This window comes from Dermacentor variabilis, chromosome 5, assembly GCF_050947875.1.
Source record: "Dermacentor variabilis isolate Ectoservices chromosome 5, ASM5094787v1, whole genome shotgun sequence".
In the NCBI taxonomy this organism is placed as follows: Eukaryota; Metazoa; Arthropoda; class Arachnida; order Ixodida; family Ixodidae; genus Dermacentor; species Dermacentor variabilis.
In genome coordinates, this window is record NC_134572.1 from 168,652,646 (window position 1) to 168,671,446 (window position 18,801).

The window sequence follows — 18,801 nt, forward strand, 5'->3', positions numbered from 1 at the left end:
TGGCGCCTCCTCTCCTTGCTCCCCTCGCCGGTGATCACCGCTTTCCTGCGTCCACCACCGATTGCGCCCGGACACTTATAAGCCACCAAAGGCTTACGCCTTAAAATACGATAAAGTTCTCCGGCAGTCTGCTGCGCAGAGTAGATACCGCAGCTACTACAGGGTACCACGACGAGCCTGCTCGCAGAGGACAACCCTGTGCTCCGATTGGTCTCTGGTCACGTGGCCCCAGGGCACGGAGGAAGGTTTCTTGCTCCGTACTCCAGGCACGTGAAGAGGCCACCGGAACGCCGACCGCGGTGGCATAGTGGCTGTATACAATTGCGCTACTAAACCCGAGGGAGCGGGAGCAAACCCCGGCATGCGGCGGCCGTTTCGATGGAGGTAAAATGCGAAAACACCCATGTACCGTGCATTGGGTGCGCCGTAAGGAACCCTAGCCGTGTAAAATTAATACGGATACCCTCACTACGGCGTGCCCTATCATCAAATAGTGGTTTTGGCACGTGAAACCCAGGAATTCAATAACATTAGCTGATTGGAACACGTCGTCTCCTCAGTGGTATACCTTCGAACTGTAATTCCGCCGAAGTTGTAGCATGAGAAATTCTTTGAACGCGATTCCAGAGTGCGGCATCAATCGCTTAGCCAATGTGCGCTTTGCCAATATGCGCGCGTGGGAACGTAAAGACGAGGTGTCGTCCGTCGCTATGAAATTTAATGATTAGCGTATACATAAGTACGAAAGAATGTGCTACCCATGTTAGTGCGAGAAAACACAGCCGCGCGTAGCTACATAGTGCACTTTACCACAGGAAAAGGACTAGGCTCCCTGAACTCAACGTTATTTGAGGCATAGCCTCATATTTTGGCACGTCACATGCGGCAAAATTGGAAGCAGTGACGGCTGCACGAAAGTTTGAAATCAGACTGGAAGTGCAGGTTACACTAAAGGTTCATTGGGTAGGCGGAGCGCGGTGATCGCAGCCCTGCTCCGCCGTAGGTTTCGCAGTGCAAGGCATTCGAAAAAGAGTAGGAGCACCGCGAAAGTAATCAACGGTGGTCTTTAATAGCCACTAACTCTGCTTCCGCTCTACGCATTAAAGTCCGCTTGCCGCAAAGTATTTCAGAACCTGGCTTAACGTGAAATACACTTCTTGACTTGAATGACGGGTGTTGCGGGATCTCTTTAGGCTTGGCTTTAGGGCACCTTTAATCTTCAGACTGCGTGAATCTGCCTGTGCGGACACGCGCGTCAATGATTGCGTTATTGAATTTTATTGGCGCAAGGAGCATGTGCTCAAGCAGTGCTGCATTCCATACATCCCGTTTTTGCCACCTCTTTCCGCGTTGCAATATATACTCGATTGGTCCCATTGATATGGAGGAACATTTTACCCAGACAGACCACGCGCCGAAGAAAGGCTGCGCGTCAAAGTAGCGACCACCCTGGCGTCTTTCGGCGGACGTACCGATTATTAAAAGATAGCGCACATTCAATACACGAGTATAAATATTCGAACATTCACTATTTGATTCGAAATGCGACACCCTTAGAATATAGATTACGACAAACATCGTCATAACTATGGTTCTCGTGTCAAGTACCACACCAATCATTAAAGTTGAGAATACCTGAATTATTCGCTGCCATCACCTCCCCATCAGCATTACCAGGTAAAATTATATTGCACCTGTCATGATGAAGGAAATGATATTTCTAATGTTGACCCCTCCCCTTGTGCAATACCCCCGAAGCTCGGGTCTTTAGGCAAATAAAAATGAACTTAAACATAAAATGAAATTAAGTTTGACGTTACTACCAAATTTTGTTAGAGTTGTGGCTGAATTACAGCTTGCGCAATCCCACATATGGCAACCAACCGTCATTGTAGAACATGGCCGCTATCTTGTACACGTTCGAAAAGACTACGTTCGGTTTCGCCTCACACGATTAGCTTAGGCCGCGATATCGGCGCAGCATAAGACAATCGCGTGAGACGAAACCGAAAGCCGCTTTTCGAACGCGTACAAGATAGCGGCTCAAATTGCCCTACATTTTATTGCTGTAGTACAAGAGAAAACTGAGATGGCATATTAGAATATTTGTATTGATATGCTATTTCTTCTTGCGTTTTTATTGTCTGAACGGTGCCCTGCCTATTTTGCAATGATTGACCAGTCATGAACGGTGGGTAATAAGGTATAAAATTGAGCGAACGGGAGGTAAACATCATACTGGCCCAGGTGGCAGCAGTGTCAAGCCACCTTGGGGGTTTGAGGTGCTGTTACTTTCCAGGAATGCAACTACTGCGAGTGACTACTACGGCTATGCGGGAATCGTTTCAACAACAAACAAAGACTTATGCATTCGCCAAATCAGGCACCAGATCAAAGGTCATACCTGTCTGCATAACGCAGTGTGTTGAGGGAGTGCTCACAAGAACTCAGGCTTGGAGAAATCATTGCAATCTGAAAACAAGCAAAGAAAAAAATACAAGCTACTTGTGCCAACTACTTGCACTAATCCCTCTCTGAAGTTGCAACAGTCATTGCGTAAGGGTCTGTAGCACCACCACATAAATCTCAGTCGCACATTCCAAATAATGATGGCCGGAGAAGGCATTTCCGATTAAACTCACATTAATTTAAAACTCTGTACCGAGTGAGCTGCTAGGATAGAGAACAAATCTCCAGCAACTGAGACTAAGTACTAAGTCTTCGACTACATTACAATTTTATTTTTAAAAGTGAAAAATCTGACGCGTAATAGCAATGCTGATTGCCACGCTAGATATGAGGCAAATGATTGAATGATATAGAGCTCAAGACTGCCAACACAAAGACGTTTTTACCATGCAGGTCCGAGAGTTCTCGCCGATGAACGAATCTTTGAGGACCTGTGTAAGCTTGCTGGCCCGAAACGGAAGGTGGGCCCCACGACGACCCAAAGCGCGGATGCATTCCTGTGTAGAAGGTAAAGACGACAATTTCAGCTGAAAGGAAAATTGTGCGAGAGAAGCACACAGCGGGAAAAAAAAGCAGTGGTGAAAGCCAGAAGGATAGAGCCACTACGAGGACACTTTTCATTTTCACTGACAATATCAGTACATCACGGGTTACAACAAAATACCGAGCCCCTCATTTTCGTTGTCTTTCTCGCTGAAAGACTTTTCACATATCGAATTACTACGTAGCTTATCTGTCAGTTTATCTGATAGAGCAAGAATGTGCTACAGGGAACCCTAGAGTGCTTTTATGAAACATTGAAATTTGTAGACACGCAGCGGTACCTGTACTCTGTTGAAAATGAAAAGTGGGGTACTTTAAGAGTACCACAGTGTGCTGAGGAATATGAAGGCGAAAGAATCCTACAAAAACGTTTGCTGGAGAACGCAGTAAACCTCATTTTGCCTTCAAAATGCCGCGTGCGCTGATGAGACGAATACATATGACTAACAAGTGCACCACATGGGGGAGAAATGAGCTGCGAATTGATCATAGCACGACAAATTTATTTTCATTACATCAGCTATCGCACAAGGGGAATTTAGCGCATTTCTATTAACTGTAATTCGATTCAAGCAATTGATCGCTGTAGATTAGGTATGGAATTTCATTGTCCCCTTAAATTTCACTTTGACATAGCCAACGCAAAAAAGAAAATGCCATATGGAATACGTGGTGTAGTTTAAGCATGTGCGTGCTTTTCGCTTTCAACTTACGTGGCTTTTATGATTTTATTACTCCACATAAAGCCAGAACTTGTGCCATGGTGTAACACTTAACACTAACCTAATGAAACTACAAGCCACGAAATACTTAGTGACTTGTATAATAACTTTCTCGCGCGAAACTGCGGTAAATAAGCTACTACGAGCAAATAATCTGAGCCTAACCAGTCTTATTAACCTGCGTTTTCATTTTCAGCTGAATAAACGAAACAGTTCCGCAAAGGCGGCTACAGATGTCTCAGGGATGTAAGGAAAAAAAGGTAGAACACAAGTCCAAGAACGGCAGTTGCTATACGTGCGAAACTGGTATATACTTGTAAAAAGTATCCAGGATGTCTACAATATGTTGTTTTGACTTAAGCTTTCTTTGTTTCGGCCAGAATATTATTTTCTGATTTTGCAGTATTTAGTGTGCGCATCTGCTTAAGCTTTGGGTAAAATGTATCCCACATGGAAATGTACCCTACTTCATCTTTTTTTAATGCATTAGGTCTGTCGCCCCGACCAAAGATTGGGCATGCCACGTCAAGTGTAGATTTTGTAAGCAGCTGTCCTCACACTAAAACTTATGTACGACGTAAGTTTTGATTCGGCGGCTTTCTTTTTCTATGCAATGCATCTTACTGTGAGCAGAGAAGTTTCTGTAAATCTTGTGCGCTCTTGCTTTATTTATGGTGACTCGAGACCTTCGGTGATCACCTCGCATCATTCTAGGACATACTTTGTACTTTTTCTTAATTTTCCACGCTACCAATGGGAGGAAGCAGAAAGCTGACACAAAAACGCAAGTTCTACGAAAACCACTAAAGCGCAAGGATGGTAAAGAACCCAGGGGTGAGTTCTGTGCCTTTGTTTCCTTGTGCAATATAGATGGGCTCTTGGCGGATAAAAAGAATGACTTCAAACTGCAAGCAACAAAGCACAAACGGACGGACAACAGAAAGATATAGGCTATAGTAATGTTGACCACGAAAAAGACTAATTCTGGGACGTTGTGACAAATTATGTTTTTTCAGGTTAATAAACCCATCTAGTAAACTGATGTACGCACGTGGACTAAATTTGGCGAACACTTGTGTAGAAAAAGGTGCTGTAACTTTTGTTTGGTATTTACGCGATTTTAATAAGGAATGTGCAACATAAGATTGTGTTTCTTGCTATAGTCGGAACTATGTTTCTTTAAAGTTTTGAAGAAAAATATGCCACATCTAGGAAAAGTTTAACACAAATAGGTCGAATGTAGCTTTTACGGACTGCTTTACACACAGCTCAACTTATTTATTCTATATAAAGAATATCCCATGCACAGCACTTTATGAACCCTGCGATTTATATTTCTCTACGCTACCTTCCGAAGTCTCACGTTACCTCCAGAAAAATATTCAATATGGCTTTTAGACCTTATATCGAAGCTAAAGCACGCTGCAACGACTTGACATATGCACCTTTTATTGTTGGGACAGGGAGACTCGCCATCCCAGAGGCTTTATCTTCCAGTTTCTCTATCATAGAAATGTGTTCGCTTTCTTATTCATATTTTAACCCAGACCTACCTGTCTGCATCTTATATGCGCGCAGTTATGTACATTTTTGGCAGGAACTTAATTTTTAAAATTTCGTTCATTCAACATGCCACTTCTTTGCGACAGGTTCAAAATAAATTAATGAATTAAATAAATCTGGAATTTTACATGCCAAAACCACAATTTGATTCTGAGGGACCCCGTAGTGGGGAACTATTAATTTTGATCACCAGGGAATATTTAACGTGCCCGCAATGCGTGGGACACGGGCGTTTTTTTTGCATTTTGGCTCCATCGAATTGCGACCGCATCGTCTGGGATTTGATTCCGCGACCTCGTACCTAGCAGGGCAACATCATAGCCGTTAAGCCACCGCGGCGGGTTGCAGGTCTAAACGATTGAGTAGACTAATATTTTTTTACACGCATGTGCGCATTTAAATATGAAAGTGATGTATCTAATCTAGCTGTGTGCGCATTCTGTCCTCTGCATTCGCCACACAGCGTCTGCTTTGAACATAGTATTAATTGTAGCAAACACAGGAAAAGGTCCTGATATGCTGGGCACTCACGTGTCCGTGAACTTCGCAGTGCAGCACCTACACAACGTAAATCTGATGTATGCCCGACAAGCCATAAGCACAGTGCGTTCTATACACTCAGGTCTTTCATATACGCAACATTTCTGCAACATAATTTGGACGACCGTTTGTCCTTTCTGGGAACGATTTAAATAATACAGAAAAACATCACATGGACGCGCTCAGGTCCAACCAACATATTTTGGATTGTCATGGATAATACAGCGTTTCATATTGGCTAGCCAATAGTCTGCACAACAAAGAAATTAAAAACTGAGACCTGTACTTGTTTATCTTTTTTTCCGGTGACCACGCTTCACTCTATAACAAAAGTTAACCCTCTGCGCATGACGCGCCTACATGTATCACAATGGGATCTGGTCTATATCGTAGCTGTGCCTTCTGTAATCAGATGACATACGCGACGCGAAGTGTTGCACATACACTCAGAAAGAACGCGAGCACCGGCGATTAGGTTCGAATCTTCGACGAGTCAGGAATAAGTAGCGGACGTGCTTGAGCCGCAGATAACTTTTTCAACGATCAGTGCGTGTGATCGTCACTGTCACTCAGCCTGAGTGAAACTTGTTTTGTGGGCACATGTTTGCCAAATAACGAGTTCCTTTCCCGACTCACGATTCTTGCTAGTGTGTTCTTCACTGTCACTACAACGTGACAATACTTACGACGCAAGATTAACAGAATATTAATTATCGAACGCGCACCAACTACGTCAAACACTTGGTACCCCTGAGAGCATCAACACTCTGGAACGCACTTCTACTTCCACTAAAAGTGCAGAAAGTTCAGATTGTAAACCGAACAAAAACATTTTACTTGTTTCCCACTTTTACCTTTCTTTGAGGTTCTACTAAGTGTAGTTAACGTTCTCTAGCGTTCTATTCCAATCAAATTATCGCGCCTTTTTTTCTGCATTCTTGAGTTCATGTTCTACTGCTAAAGAAAACTTTTACTTCGAAGTTTTTTTATTTCCAACAATTTATTCACAGCCACGCGTGGTATTTTGTTCATTTGCATGATAGTATATTTCATACGATGTTATAGCTGGAAGTTTTATTGATAGTCATTGCTAGTTTTAAAGGATTTCGCGTCATCATGCACCGGATTCACCAACTCATTTTCAAACTTCGTGAGCTCCTACAGCATATACCGCTTTCTTAAGCCGTACTTCACTTCTGACGTGAATAAACTGATTCCAATTTAGTTTTGAGCAGACAATAACGCTAAATGAGTTTGTAAGGCGCACAACTACCTGAGAAAGTCTAAAAGAATGGGGTGTCACACCAGTAACGGTTTACAGATAAGTACATGTCCTAAGCCAGGCGAGTGATGTGATTGAAATATGCCTCGGCTTTCGTACGGAGAACAAGGCATCCATGGGAAAGTCGAAATATCGCATAGAAACAGCTACTGAAAACTCTTGAATAGGTAACCATAGAGCGTAATGATTCTACGTGGCCTCAATTACCGAAATATATAAAGACCCACAAAATACCGTAAATATTGCGTTTGAATGCAACGAACGCTAGACGGGCGCAAAACGAATTGATGTTGCGCGAATGTCGGCAACAATTCGCTACACGTAACTAAAATTCAAATGAAAACTGTTTAGAAGCAGGAATATTTGCTGAAACTTGTAGCCTTATATTTTTAAATGAGGCGTGTCGACCATAAGGAGTCCGTTGCTGAAACCGTATCTAATGAAAACATGTAATTTTAACACCTATATATTTAAAACCGCACTATCCACACGCTATGCTTTAGTTTTGTGTATATTAAACTAGCCACTACCTAATAACGAATAAACAGCGTGCCCAGATAGCGCTGTCTCCGTGCCAAGAATGACGCAATTGGAGCTAAATTGAGCCTCATGCTCGGTGTAGAGAGAGGAGTAGCTCGGCATTACGCTTGTCGTTCTGAGTGATAGGGGTTGTGTTTGAGACACCTTTAATGCCACAGTAGTTGTAATCCAAAAAATAAACATGTGCACATTAGAAGTCCAAGGCTTATAAGTGTGGAATTGTAAGCCTTGGACTCCTAGTGAACGCATGTGTGAAAATTGTTGCATGAATTAATCGGCTACTCTGTTATAGCGTCCCCGCGTTCGAGACGTGCGATATCGAAATGACGTCGAGTACGATACAAACTACCAGACTTTTTTTTCGTTAAATAAAAGGGATCTCAGAATGCAATCTGCCCGCTTCTTTAAGCATAAAAGGGCGTGCTATGGAATGCAGCCACCTTCAGAGCAAGCAGGCTCTTGTTGATCTCTGCAGTTTCTGTCCTTGTCTGCCGGTTGGCGTTGGACGTGTCTGCACCCCGCTCATTCCCTGCTAGGTCAATGAGCGAGAACTTCCCGTGGAGACGGCCGGAACTGCTGCGAAGGCGAACAAAAGGTGTTGAAACGTGAACACCACGTATTACCAGACATTTGCAGGTTCGCATATGTCATATTGGGAAGGCCAGGTGCAGACTTCACTGCTTTAATTTGCACAGCGTCATTCACTGTTAAAGCGAACCCAGAAGTGTATGTTTTAGACTTGTAGCGCAGCTCAGAACGAGCAAAAAGGAAGGTGGTAGGGGTAATGAAAGGGAACAGAGAACAGAATGAGCGCAAACTTTCAAGCGATGATTTATTTCGTGACACAGAAGGCCACTTATACACTCAGCGAACCATGTGGCATGAAGAGATAACACAAAACCAAGCAACAAAACCGACAGTAACCATGTGAAAACATTCAGGCAGCATGTGGCTGCAGTCGGAGATATGCCAATTCATTGCTTGATAATGGTAATGAAGGTGAGCTTACACATGCATGGCCGAGACCTATGATCGCCCTTGCTTCGATGATTTCTCTTGTGAGCCGATTACGACTACGACCTAGAATGACGCATTCCTTTAAGACAGGTTCGCAACGACACGTTTTGCAGTGCTGCGCAAGAAACCCCCCAGCTGTAATACAATTCTTAGCACTGTAACCATGTTCGCGGGGCCTGTCATTCAGACATCGGCCAGTTTGACCAACGTAACCTTTTCCACACTTCAGTGGAAAACAGCAAACACAATGTGTGCAATTAACGAACTTTTTTTGTGATCCTTATCACAGCTAGGAGGAGCTTCCTTATTCGAATTACTGAGCTTGCAAATCCTCATAAGCTTGTTAGGGGCAGAAAACACTAAACGAACAATCGGTCCTCAGCGATTTATCTTTAGCTCGCCTAGATGTCGCCATGTAGTGAACTTTAATCAGACTAATGTTTTATATTTTTTTTTGTATTCAGTGTTCTCCGGCTGACCTTGAGACTGAGGTTGCCATGGTAGTGCTAATAGTCAAAGAATGCATTGCGCCCCTTGACGTTAATTACGAGCTCCCACAGGATCACACAATCCGGTTTTTGGATCTGGGCTTAACTTGTTCCGATATTCACACGTGTTGGTACTATGAACCTCATGTTTACAAACCACTTCTTCCATGTTATTCTGCTCATTTTAAGTTGGTCAACAGAAGCATCGCTAACATTTGCCTAAATAATGCTTTGAAACAGTCGTGCCACCATACTGTTTCATCTAGCTTTGCCTCGGTCCAAACAGCTTTCGGAAGGCTGGTTATCCAGTGTCCCTACAAATGTCAGTAGCAGAACGGATTCAAAGAGAGTTTAGAAAAGACAACCAGCACGAAGATAATCTTGCAACTACTCAGCGCAGGACAAGCATCATTCCTTATATTCACACCGCCGCACATAATCTTAAGAATATCGCCAAGCGAGCGAATATTCGTGTTGTGTTTTCTGCCCCTAACAAGCATATAAGGATTTGGAAGCTCACTAATCCGAATAAGGAGGCTCCTCCTAGCTGTGATAAGAATCACAAAAAGAAGTTCGTTAATTGCACAAATTGTGTTTGTTTTCCACTCAAGTGTGGAAAACGTTACGTTGGCTTCAAACTGGCCGATATTGCAAAGGCCTACGAAGCTGCGTATTTCCTACCTTCGCCTGAGATTGATTTGGAATACTGCGTGGGAGCGCGAGGAGTTCTGGTTAGCTGACGTTTGCCCGGATGTTCTGCAATGAAACAAAAAAATGGTGCATCAGCAAGGTCAACTTGGGTGGGAAGAGTAAGCATAAAATTGGTTACCAGATATGATTACTTGCAGGCAGTCTCACTTCCTGTCTGCAGTTTATTGCAGGTCACGTGCGCACATTCACCTTTTTCAACTTTCAACATTTTAACGCAAATGATTCTTTGACCCAGCGCCACATGACTGTCAGGATGTGTCTGGCTGCGAGGCACGAACTGTAGCTAAATAAAATAATTTTCTGGTGGAAACCACTCGAAGTAACCGATACATCCAAGAGAGCGAAGCTGTATGAGCAAATTAACACACCCTTCTGTCCAAGGATTAGCGGTTTTTTACGCACCAGGCTTTATATTTCTCGGAAGAGAACTCGAGCGTGCTGTTGCTGTCCTCCGTGCGACTTGTTTTTGCTTGCACGGCGAGGACAGGACAGGGAACAGCAGAGGTGCCGGTGGAAAGAGTATTTATCAAGTCACATCTACGCTAGAGAACCCACCAGAGCGTCTAAATTTTTCTCTCGAGTGTCAAAAATTAAGTGAGGTTCCAAGCGGGAGTCACTAGAAATTTAAAGGTCGGATTCTTTGCTCAGGTGAACAAACAAACAAAAAATTATCCCGGCATTTAAAAAGGCTGCCATCATTCAGTCCGCATTACCATTTTTTTTTTCAAACCGAGGGGATCCAAGCTCTCACTACCTTCAGACCAAGAGCACTCTAAAAGAATAATCAGTTTTCTGTGAACGTTGTCATTTGGAGCGCCGCATCACACCCAAATGATAATGACTCGAACATCTGTGGCTTTCAGTATACAAAAGGTAATCCTTGAACAAGTCGGACTCTTCTTTGGCATGGGAAGGTTTTTTGGCCTAGAAAAAATCCAGAAAGAGAATGCCCCTTTGGTTACCTTGAACGTTGTACTCTGAGCTGATAACCAATACTTGTGCAGTCAGATGACCACTTTTGAAAGATCAGCGCAAGTTGTAGTTTGATTTGCAATATCAACTCTGCCATGGTATATCATTGTACTATTCGTCTTCACTTAGCTCATTGTAGCGCGTAAAGAAAATTGAATAAATATGGATCGAAATCTACAGCCACGAATGTCAATGAAAGACCCCTCCGTATAATATTGTGTCGGGCTCTTTCTTTTGCATGTGATTTGCCAAGTCACCAAAGCCTCCCTTTCACCGAATATTACCATACTTGGGCACTGCACAATTTTATACAGCAGGTTTTGATTTTACATCGCAAAGCTGAATATTGGGTTATGAAGAAAGCCGTACCGCTGAAGGGATATAAAATAATATCCACAACCTGGAGCTGTGTACATTTCTTAATATGTCAATATGTGTGCACATGCTACTCTGAGGAAAATGTTTAACCTAAATCCTGCAAAGCAACGGTAATTTCCTGATATCGTAGAACAGTTTAGGTCGCTAACCTTCTGTGGGTGGCTTTTTGTTTTAGTTCGCACCCCAGGATAATATTACTTGCGAGAACATATATTCAGTGACTTGCTTCGAGAATAAGAATGAAATTATTTTTGCAGCAACACAGCGCCTATTTGTTTTATTGTGTGCTGTCGTGTCAATTATTGAATAATACATGAATAAACGAGACTAATTGCTTAGCAATGTAATGAAAATCGCACGACTTATGTTTAAATGCGGTTGGCACAACGAGGACCCATATTTTCTACCGTTTAATATCATTGTCTGTTCTCGTGGGTCGAGTCAAACAAAGACGGCTTTCTCCGACCCATGTTCAAACTAATTACGAAGGGTCCGAAGAAAGTAACAGCAAGTACATCTTAAAAGAATAGGACTCCAGGAACGCAACGTACATTCAGCAGTGAAGTGCCAAGCTTGGCAACAGGACGAAAAAAGTCATGCGAATGCGCAATCACGCTCCTTTCAATGGGGTCTGCGGCGCAGCACCGGTAGTGCTCTACGTTCCGCTGCTGCCATGAGCGTTGTGAGCATGTGCATTAGGCTTGTCGCTGAATGCCTAGCCGAAGTGTTAGCTTACACTGGTGTGCGAGCTGTAGACTGTAAATGGTTCGCTAAAGCTGTCTAAATAAAGATAAGGTGCCGAACACGGTAGCACACCAGCAAGTTGAAGTCCTAAGCATACAATTTAAACATTACAGATGCAACCCATATCATTCCCATAACAAATCAACAATGGAAGCGTTCAGTTTTCTCTAGTAATTCTGGTAGAAAACTTTGGAAACAGCAATGTGTAGCAATTTGTTGACGAACCTGACACTGCTGCCCTGTTGAATAAGCTCCATGACCTCATCAAGGGAGTCGACTTCCCTCTCAACGAGTCCCACAACCTGCACCTGCTGTTTGCCGTCTTCTAGCACGCGGAGCTTTTTCTTCGCGTTGAGCAAGTCAAAGACCTGAAAAAGCGATCGAAGGCAGGGACTCTTGAGCAAGCGAAGCAGGTCTGACAACAGCATTGCAAGTCAAAGTCAAGATACTTTCTCTTAGGAAAAAAAAAGTAAAGCCAACGTAAGCGAAATAAAATTGCTAGCTCATTACAAGCCAAGATGTCAAAGCATCATCCAGGGCTACTTTGCTGCATTCTATAGCACTTACGTTTTGCGAGCTACTCTCCAGCAGCAGTGGCTCATTACTGAGGGAAGTAAGAGCCCAGGAACAAGAAATATCGCCGTGCCTTGCACCTAACAATCCGTTGTCCGAACGCTGGTTTCAGCAACATTCCTTTTTCTATAACTGTTAAGCTTCCTTGTGTTTCCAGTGTTACTGAGGGCTATGGCAAAAGGAAATTTAGTTAAAATGCGTTAGGTCGTGACAAGACATCTCTTCGACAACCTTGTGCCGACAAAGCAGGCAACACTGAAGTAACGAATGCACCAGGCCCTACCGTCGGTTGTAAATTGTATAAATTGTGGATGCGACTAATCCACGTGGATGATTGCACACTCCAGAAAGATGTCTAGCGACGGCATACGTTTGAAAAGAATGAATGCATTCTGGAGGTTTACACGCCAAAATCATGATTTGGTTATAAGGTACGCAGCAGAGGGGACTCCCGATTGATTTTGGCCACCCCTGTAGGGTCTTTAGAGTGCCTTCAAAACACCGGACGCGGGCGTTTTTGAATTTCACCCCCACCTAAATGTGGCCTCCGCGGCCGGGATTTCATACGGCCTCGTGCTCGTGCACATTTGAGAATTTACTATGTTTCCGACACAATCACATCACATACCTTTGCTATAATGCCACAATGCCTTCAAAATTTGATTGCCAACAATATTTGGATTATACAAATCGTCACCTACGACACTATTAACAAGAAACTATTGTAGGGCAGGCGAAACGGATAAGCAGGATCTGTAGGTAACGGCAATTGCGTGCATCATTATCTCTCGATAACACTATTTGAAGTAAGCAACCGCAAGACTCCTTAAACCACGCTTTCGAGGAAGCGTGTAGCTTCGACAGATCAGCATCCACTATAAAAAGCGCCAAAGTGCAAACCAAGTTGCTACTATTCTAGGTAATAAAGTATTTCAACGTTCTCTAAAACATGATGTTATATTGCATTCACCTAAATATTGTTTTACCAAGCAATGAGCAACATAAAAAAGCGGTCTGGCGGGTTCCAATGGCCATGTAATGACGCTATAGAAGCTTCAAGGACACATTAGTTCCCACAGATGTAAGCCCTCAATGTGCCGTCGGCATATCACCCACAATAATCTTCAAAATAATGTAAAAATTAGAAGCACTGTGGCGACTATCAGCAGGATAAAAAAGTTAGCTTTAACTTCAGAAGTTGGAACGATATTTCTTCCTGGGAGTGTTTGTATTCCCACAAACATTTTAGGGGTGTCGTAACACAAGCTTTGGTAGATTTAAACGGACGTTGCACCGGCATGCCAAAGAAACTTCATAAGGCATTCCCACTGCACCTGAACCCCACAGGTCACAATATTGATGAACTTAATATCCTAGACTCACTTTGGTTCACCTGCACACAAAATTGGGCAAAAAAATAGTTCATTCACACGTTGATTACACTGCAGGCAACAGAACAACCTTTCCAAGGGAGCATGGCCGTCTGCTCGTTACACCAATGGCGCGGTCGCTCAATGCAGCCCTTAGATTTCGGAGTCTCATGAAGGTGCGCCTTAGCTAATCAGCACCTCCGTCCAAACTTATTAGATTTTGCATTTTCTTATCTCTTCACGAGCTTAACTCTACTATTCCGTTTTGTCCCTCAGTACCATACTGGCTCATTAAATAAACATTTCGCAGGATCGAATCCCGGCCACGGCGGCCGCATTTCGATGGGGGCGAAATGCGAAAACACCCGTGTACTTAGATTTAGGTGCACGTTAAGGAACCTCAGGTGGTCCAAATTTCCGGAGTCCCTCACTACGGCGTGCCTCATGATCAGAAAGTGGTTTCGCCACGTAAAACCCCATAATTAAAAAAAATAAACATTTGCTTGCATCCTGTATGTCCCCCCTCTGCTCTCGAAAAGACTATTTTACGCAAGCGTTTAGGTGCGGCCACCTTGGTATGCTAACGCGGCTATTTTTCTGTCTTTAACGAAGAATTGTGCGCTACTACAGTCGATTCACAAACATGAAAATAGTTGTATAAATGCGTTCAGCATTTCATGACCATGTTACGTCACTTTACGTTTGATAAAACATAGAAAATGTTTCTATAAGACATCAAGTGGCGGTGCCCATGAATCCTATATAAAATTGTCCGTACTTGTACGCTCCCTCCAATCATAACGTGGCTCCATCAAGCTCAATTAAATCTTCCTTTTCGTGTGTTCGAGCAGCATATCTTATTTCCTGTTATAGACGTATTGTCTGCGCTTGATTGCATTTTCAAAACCTTTCAATTTATTTTATCAGTCAAGCTTCTAAATCAGTAGTAGTATCCCTAGCTGTTGCATCGCTAACAACTCCACCGCACCCCCTCCCCTAGTTTCCCTTTGTTCGCCCATTTCTTTTCTGAAGACGATTTCTTTGGATCACCCACACCCCTCCCCTTCCCCATTGAGTGTAAGGGAGAGTGAGCTAAGTGCATATAGAAAAGCTGCTAAGGAAAATAGTTCCTTCTATGTAGACTACAACACTCCTTGCTGAAACTTTGGCTTTAGTGAGATTGCTTGTGCTGCCACTGTTAAACACTTCTAGCCTCCATCTTCCCGTCAACCTCTCGCTTTCAATTTCAGCCGCGGTAAAACACATGCATACGTCCAGTTTATCCTGTGGGATTTATTGAGACATTGTCAATGAGACTGCAGTAAAAAATACAGAAAATCAAGAAATGCGCTTGACAAGTACTGGGAACATACTTCGGCGGCGTTACGACTGCAAAGAACAAATAAGAACATCCGCAAAGAACATATAAGCCTGCTTTAGTGCCAGTAAATCGATCATTTCCCCACCAGGCGATTAGAAAATGAATCGGCACTTACTTTCCCACTGTAGATTTCGAAGAAGCTTGAAGAGACCACTAGACCTTCATTCTTATATTGAGGAGCCTTCAGCATCATAAACACATCTTTTGCTGCAAAGAAATAGAGAACCTGAGAATTTCGGAAACCTTTCAACCGTTACCAAAATAGCCAGCAGAAAATTGACGAGGTCAGCATACTTGCAAGCGCATAGATTCCTTTCGAACAATCTTGCACCTTCTCGGAGAAATCTCCTCCCATAGTCTGCGAAGGAAATTACATGAGCTCCAGTGCATGATAGGGCTACCCACCAAAACAAAGGTAGAATTCTGAATTGTAGCAGAAGAAAATCTAGGTGTCTCAGGGAATTTTGAACAAAATTACTTGGTTACTATCACGCGCCTACTTACGCCCATGTAGGATGAAGGCCTCTCCCATCAATCTACAATCACCCTTGCCTTCTGCCAACTGAACCCTTCTTATATGCCTAAATATTTCCTATTTTCATAGCACCGTTGAATTTTCAGCCGTCTCCGTCTACGGTTCTCTTTTCTGCGTACATATTTCGCTACTAATAAACCATTCCTGAACTGCCCCAATCAATGTATGGCCAGTTGAAATACTTCACATTCAGAGTATTAGGTAGCCTCATTTGATTTACAATGTAGACCACTGCCTTCAATTCGCTTTAACGTTCGCGCCTAACATTTTTTATTCCATTGCTCGTTCAGGGGTTCGTAACTTCTCAAGCTTATTTGTTAAGCTCCAGATTTGTGTCCCGTACTCTAGTACAAGCACGAATACACTCACGTGTAAGCTCACTTTTAACTTATGTCCACACATGTCTTGCCGGTGTGGGCGGCACACGAAGCCTGAAAATCTGGCCTGTACGAGGGTAACAACTTGAAGCCTTGAATATAGTAACTGTTCTACTTCTGCTTGATGCCACCTCGTAAAATTTCTTAGTAAGGTCAATTAAGTTAGTTTACAGCCAATTGAATGTTTTTTTTATAAGACACTTGGTCAAGTTCCTTCATTGCAGAAGTCATTTACCGAGCCTAAATGTGCACACCGTAGCACATGACCGTTGAGCAAGCACATGGATGACAAAACTGTCTGCTCCAGCTGTCGATATCTTGCTGACAGCATTGTTCATCATCGGACGACGCTGGTGGCCACATTCTGGCGCGTTGACACCTACGACGTCTAAGCCCGCTTTTGAGAACCACCATGTCCCTGGAAACCCTGGCATCGTGCCCTCGACATGGAAGGACAATGGCATGCTGTCTGCACACAATAAATCGGCGAAGATTTGGTTTAAAACTTGTCACTCACATGCGTCTTGCCACTGCCCGTCTGCCCGTATGCGAAGCACGTCGCCATGCCGCCCTTGAATATCGTCTTGACAAGTGGCCGTGCGGTGTACCTATGCAAGCACAAGGATACCGTAGAAGAGGCATTGCAGCAATTAGTTTTACTCCTGATGGGCAATACATGTCCATAGAGCTAGAATTCCCGGAGCAGCTTTACAAGTCTTCAGGTACATATATACAAATGGGAGATCGTATTTGATTAACTTGGATCGACTTGGATATTGGTAAGGGGTGATCACCGGCATTTTTTATGTTTGCCGTGATTCATAGTTTTTGTGGTATACATGTGCACTTTATTTATGATTAGTTAGGTTGTGACGCAGCACACAGGAGGGAGAAAAGCTAGGCACAGCAACAAATCAGAAGACAGTGCTTTTAGTTAACAGCGACCTTTTCAGTGACATTGCTCTTGCAGATTTAGCCTTCTTCGGGGAGTTTCTGAATAAACTTTCCCGAAGCATGTAGCCGTATGTTGGCTCTTTGCAGTGCCCCTACCCCCCCCCCCCCCCGAAAAGAAATGGTGGGACAGGTAATATCTGCATTTTTTCGTGCGTCTATTTTCAAAAGCGAAACTTTATTTTCCGCTACTTCTGGGCATGGAGCTTGTCGTCGTTTGATAGCTCGGTACCTGTGTTGAATATGTGTAGACAACTTTGCCCAGTGGGTATATCCTGGAGGTAGTAATTGCTGAGTCTTGACAAGTGGCCACAATGGCCACAATGGCCACAATGGCCACAAGTGGCCACAAGTGGCCACACAACATGGGTCACTCTGTAGGTGACCGATTAGATAACTTCGGCATTGGGTATGCGTTAATCGGTATGCGCCTATTTTTGACCAATTATTCAGATTTGATTTCAGACTTCGACACAAGTGGCATGCAGCCCCTCCTAGCACCGCACCCCTCACCTGCCAAGAAAGTTCGCTGCCAATCCACTCTTTAGGTATGGAGGCATTGTAGCGATTAGCGATCCGTTTATTTATTATAGTGGGTTTTTAATTGATGATAAGTGTGTGTGTTAAGTTAACTATAATATATTTTTCGACAATTCTGGTGGCTCGGCGCTGGCGGTTGGTCACCCGCGTTTGCTCCAAGCGAGGAGTGCGGCCCTCCGCCGCATAGTGGTGGCTTTTGCGCTTTTCGAATTGCGGTCTGCTAAGGCAGCTTCGGGCGCGAAAAATGTAGACGGTACGAGGGCTCACCGGGCGAGGCACGAGAAGCGACATTGTGTGTCAGGCGTCTAATGCAGCCAGGCTTCTCTCTGGCGCGTTCCTTTCTGGACACGCGGCTTCATCTGGCCACAACACTGAACGTTTTTGAATATACTTATTGCTATATGCAGCTTGTTATCTTGGTACACTCACCTTGGGGAATCAGCCAAGAATAGGCATACACCCATATTACATACACAGTGGCGAAGATATCTACTAGGCCCGACAGCGGCTGGCACTTACCTTATGTCCCGAACTAGTGGACTAGCTGTGCGTCTGAGTATTAAAGATTTAATTATGTGGTTTTACGTGCAAAATCCCCGAGCCGATTATGAGGTGCGCCGTAGTGGAGGTCTCTGAACATTTCGCCCACCTGGGGTTCTTTAACGTGCACCTAAATCTAAGCACACGGGTGTTTTCGCATTTCGCCCATTTCGAGATGCGGCCGCCGTGGGCAGTCTGAGCACGTGAAAGGAGACGCATACAGAGAAAAACACAAGATTGTGCGAATACTAAACTGCTGTATTATGATTTGATTTTTCGAAGTCAAATTCAATTTACTTGTGTCATTTGATTCGGTCCTCGAATTGAATAGCCACTATTTGATGTGGTCATCGAATGGAATTTTAAAAATCCGTAACAATATTTTCAATAAAGTTCGGATACTTGACGTCGTCAAGCGCACATACAGGCATGAAATATAAGTAAAAATGTTATAACTAACCATATCTACAATGGGTATACCGTGTTGGAGCCCCCAGCGTTTCTCGGACAGCCAAATATTTCTAGCGAGATACGGTGGCTCGCAATAATATGTTGAAACATGGGA

The 18,801-nt window shown here is 43.6% G+C and overlaps 1 protein-coding gene across 1 annotated transcript in view; it reads right to left on the reverse strand.

Annotated features, from left to right (window-relative positions):
• The window catches only part of LOC142582031 (kinesin-like protein KIF2A), a 38,966-nt gene that overhangs the window by 12,958 nt on the left and 7,207 nt on the right, over positions 1–18,801 (reverse strand). Inside the window, exons 4-11 of the mRNA XM_075691453.1 lie at positions 16,723–16,813; positions 15,588–15,651; positions 15,409–15,500; positions 12,195–12,337; positions 9,846–9,920; positions 8,100–8,235; positions 2,856–2,966; positions 2,405–2,472 (exon numbers count right to left, since the gene is read on the reverse strand). Coding sequence (XP_075547568.1) covers positions 2,405–2,472; positions 2,856–2,966; positions 8,100–8,235; positions 9,846–9,920; positions 12,195–12,337; positions 15,409–15,500; positions 15,588–15,651; positions 16,723–16,813 — 780 coding nt within the window. The remainder of the gene's footprint in view (positions 1–2,404; positions 2,473–2,855; positions 2,967–8,099; positions 8,236–9,845; positions 9,921–12,194; positions 12,338–15,408; positions 15,501–15,587; positions 15,652–16,722; positions 16,814–18,801) is intronic.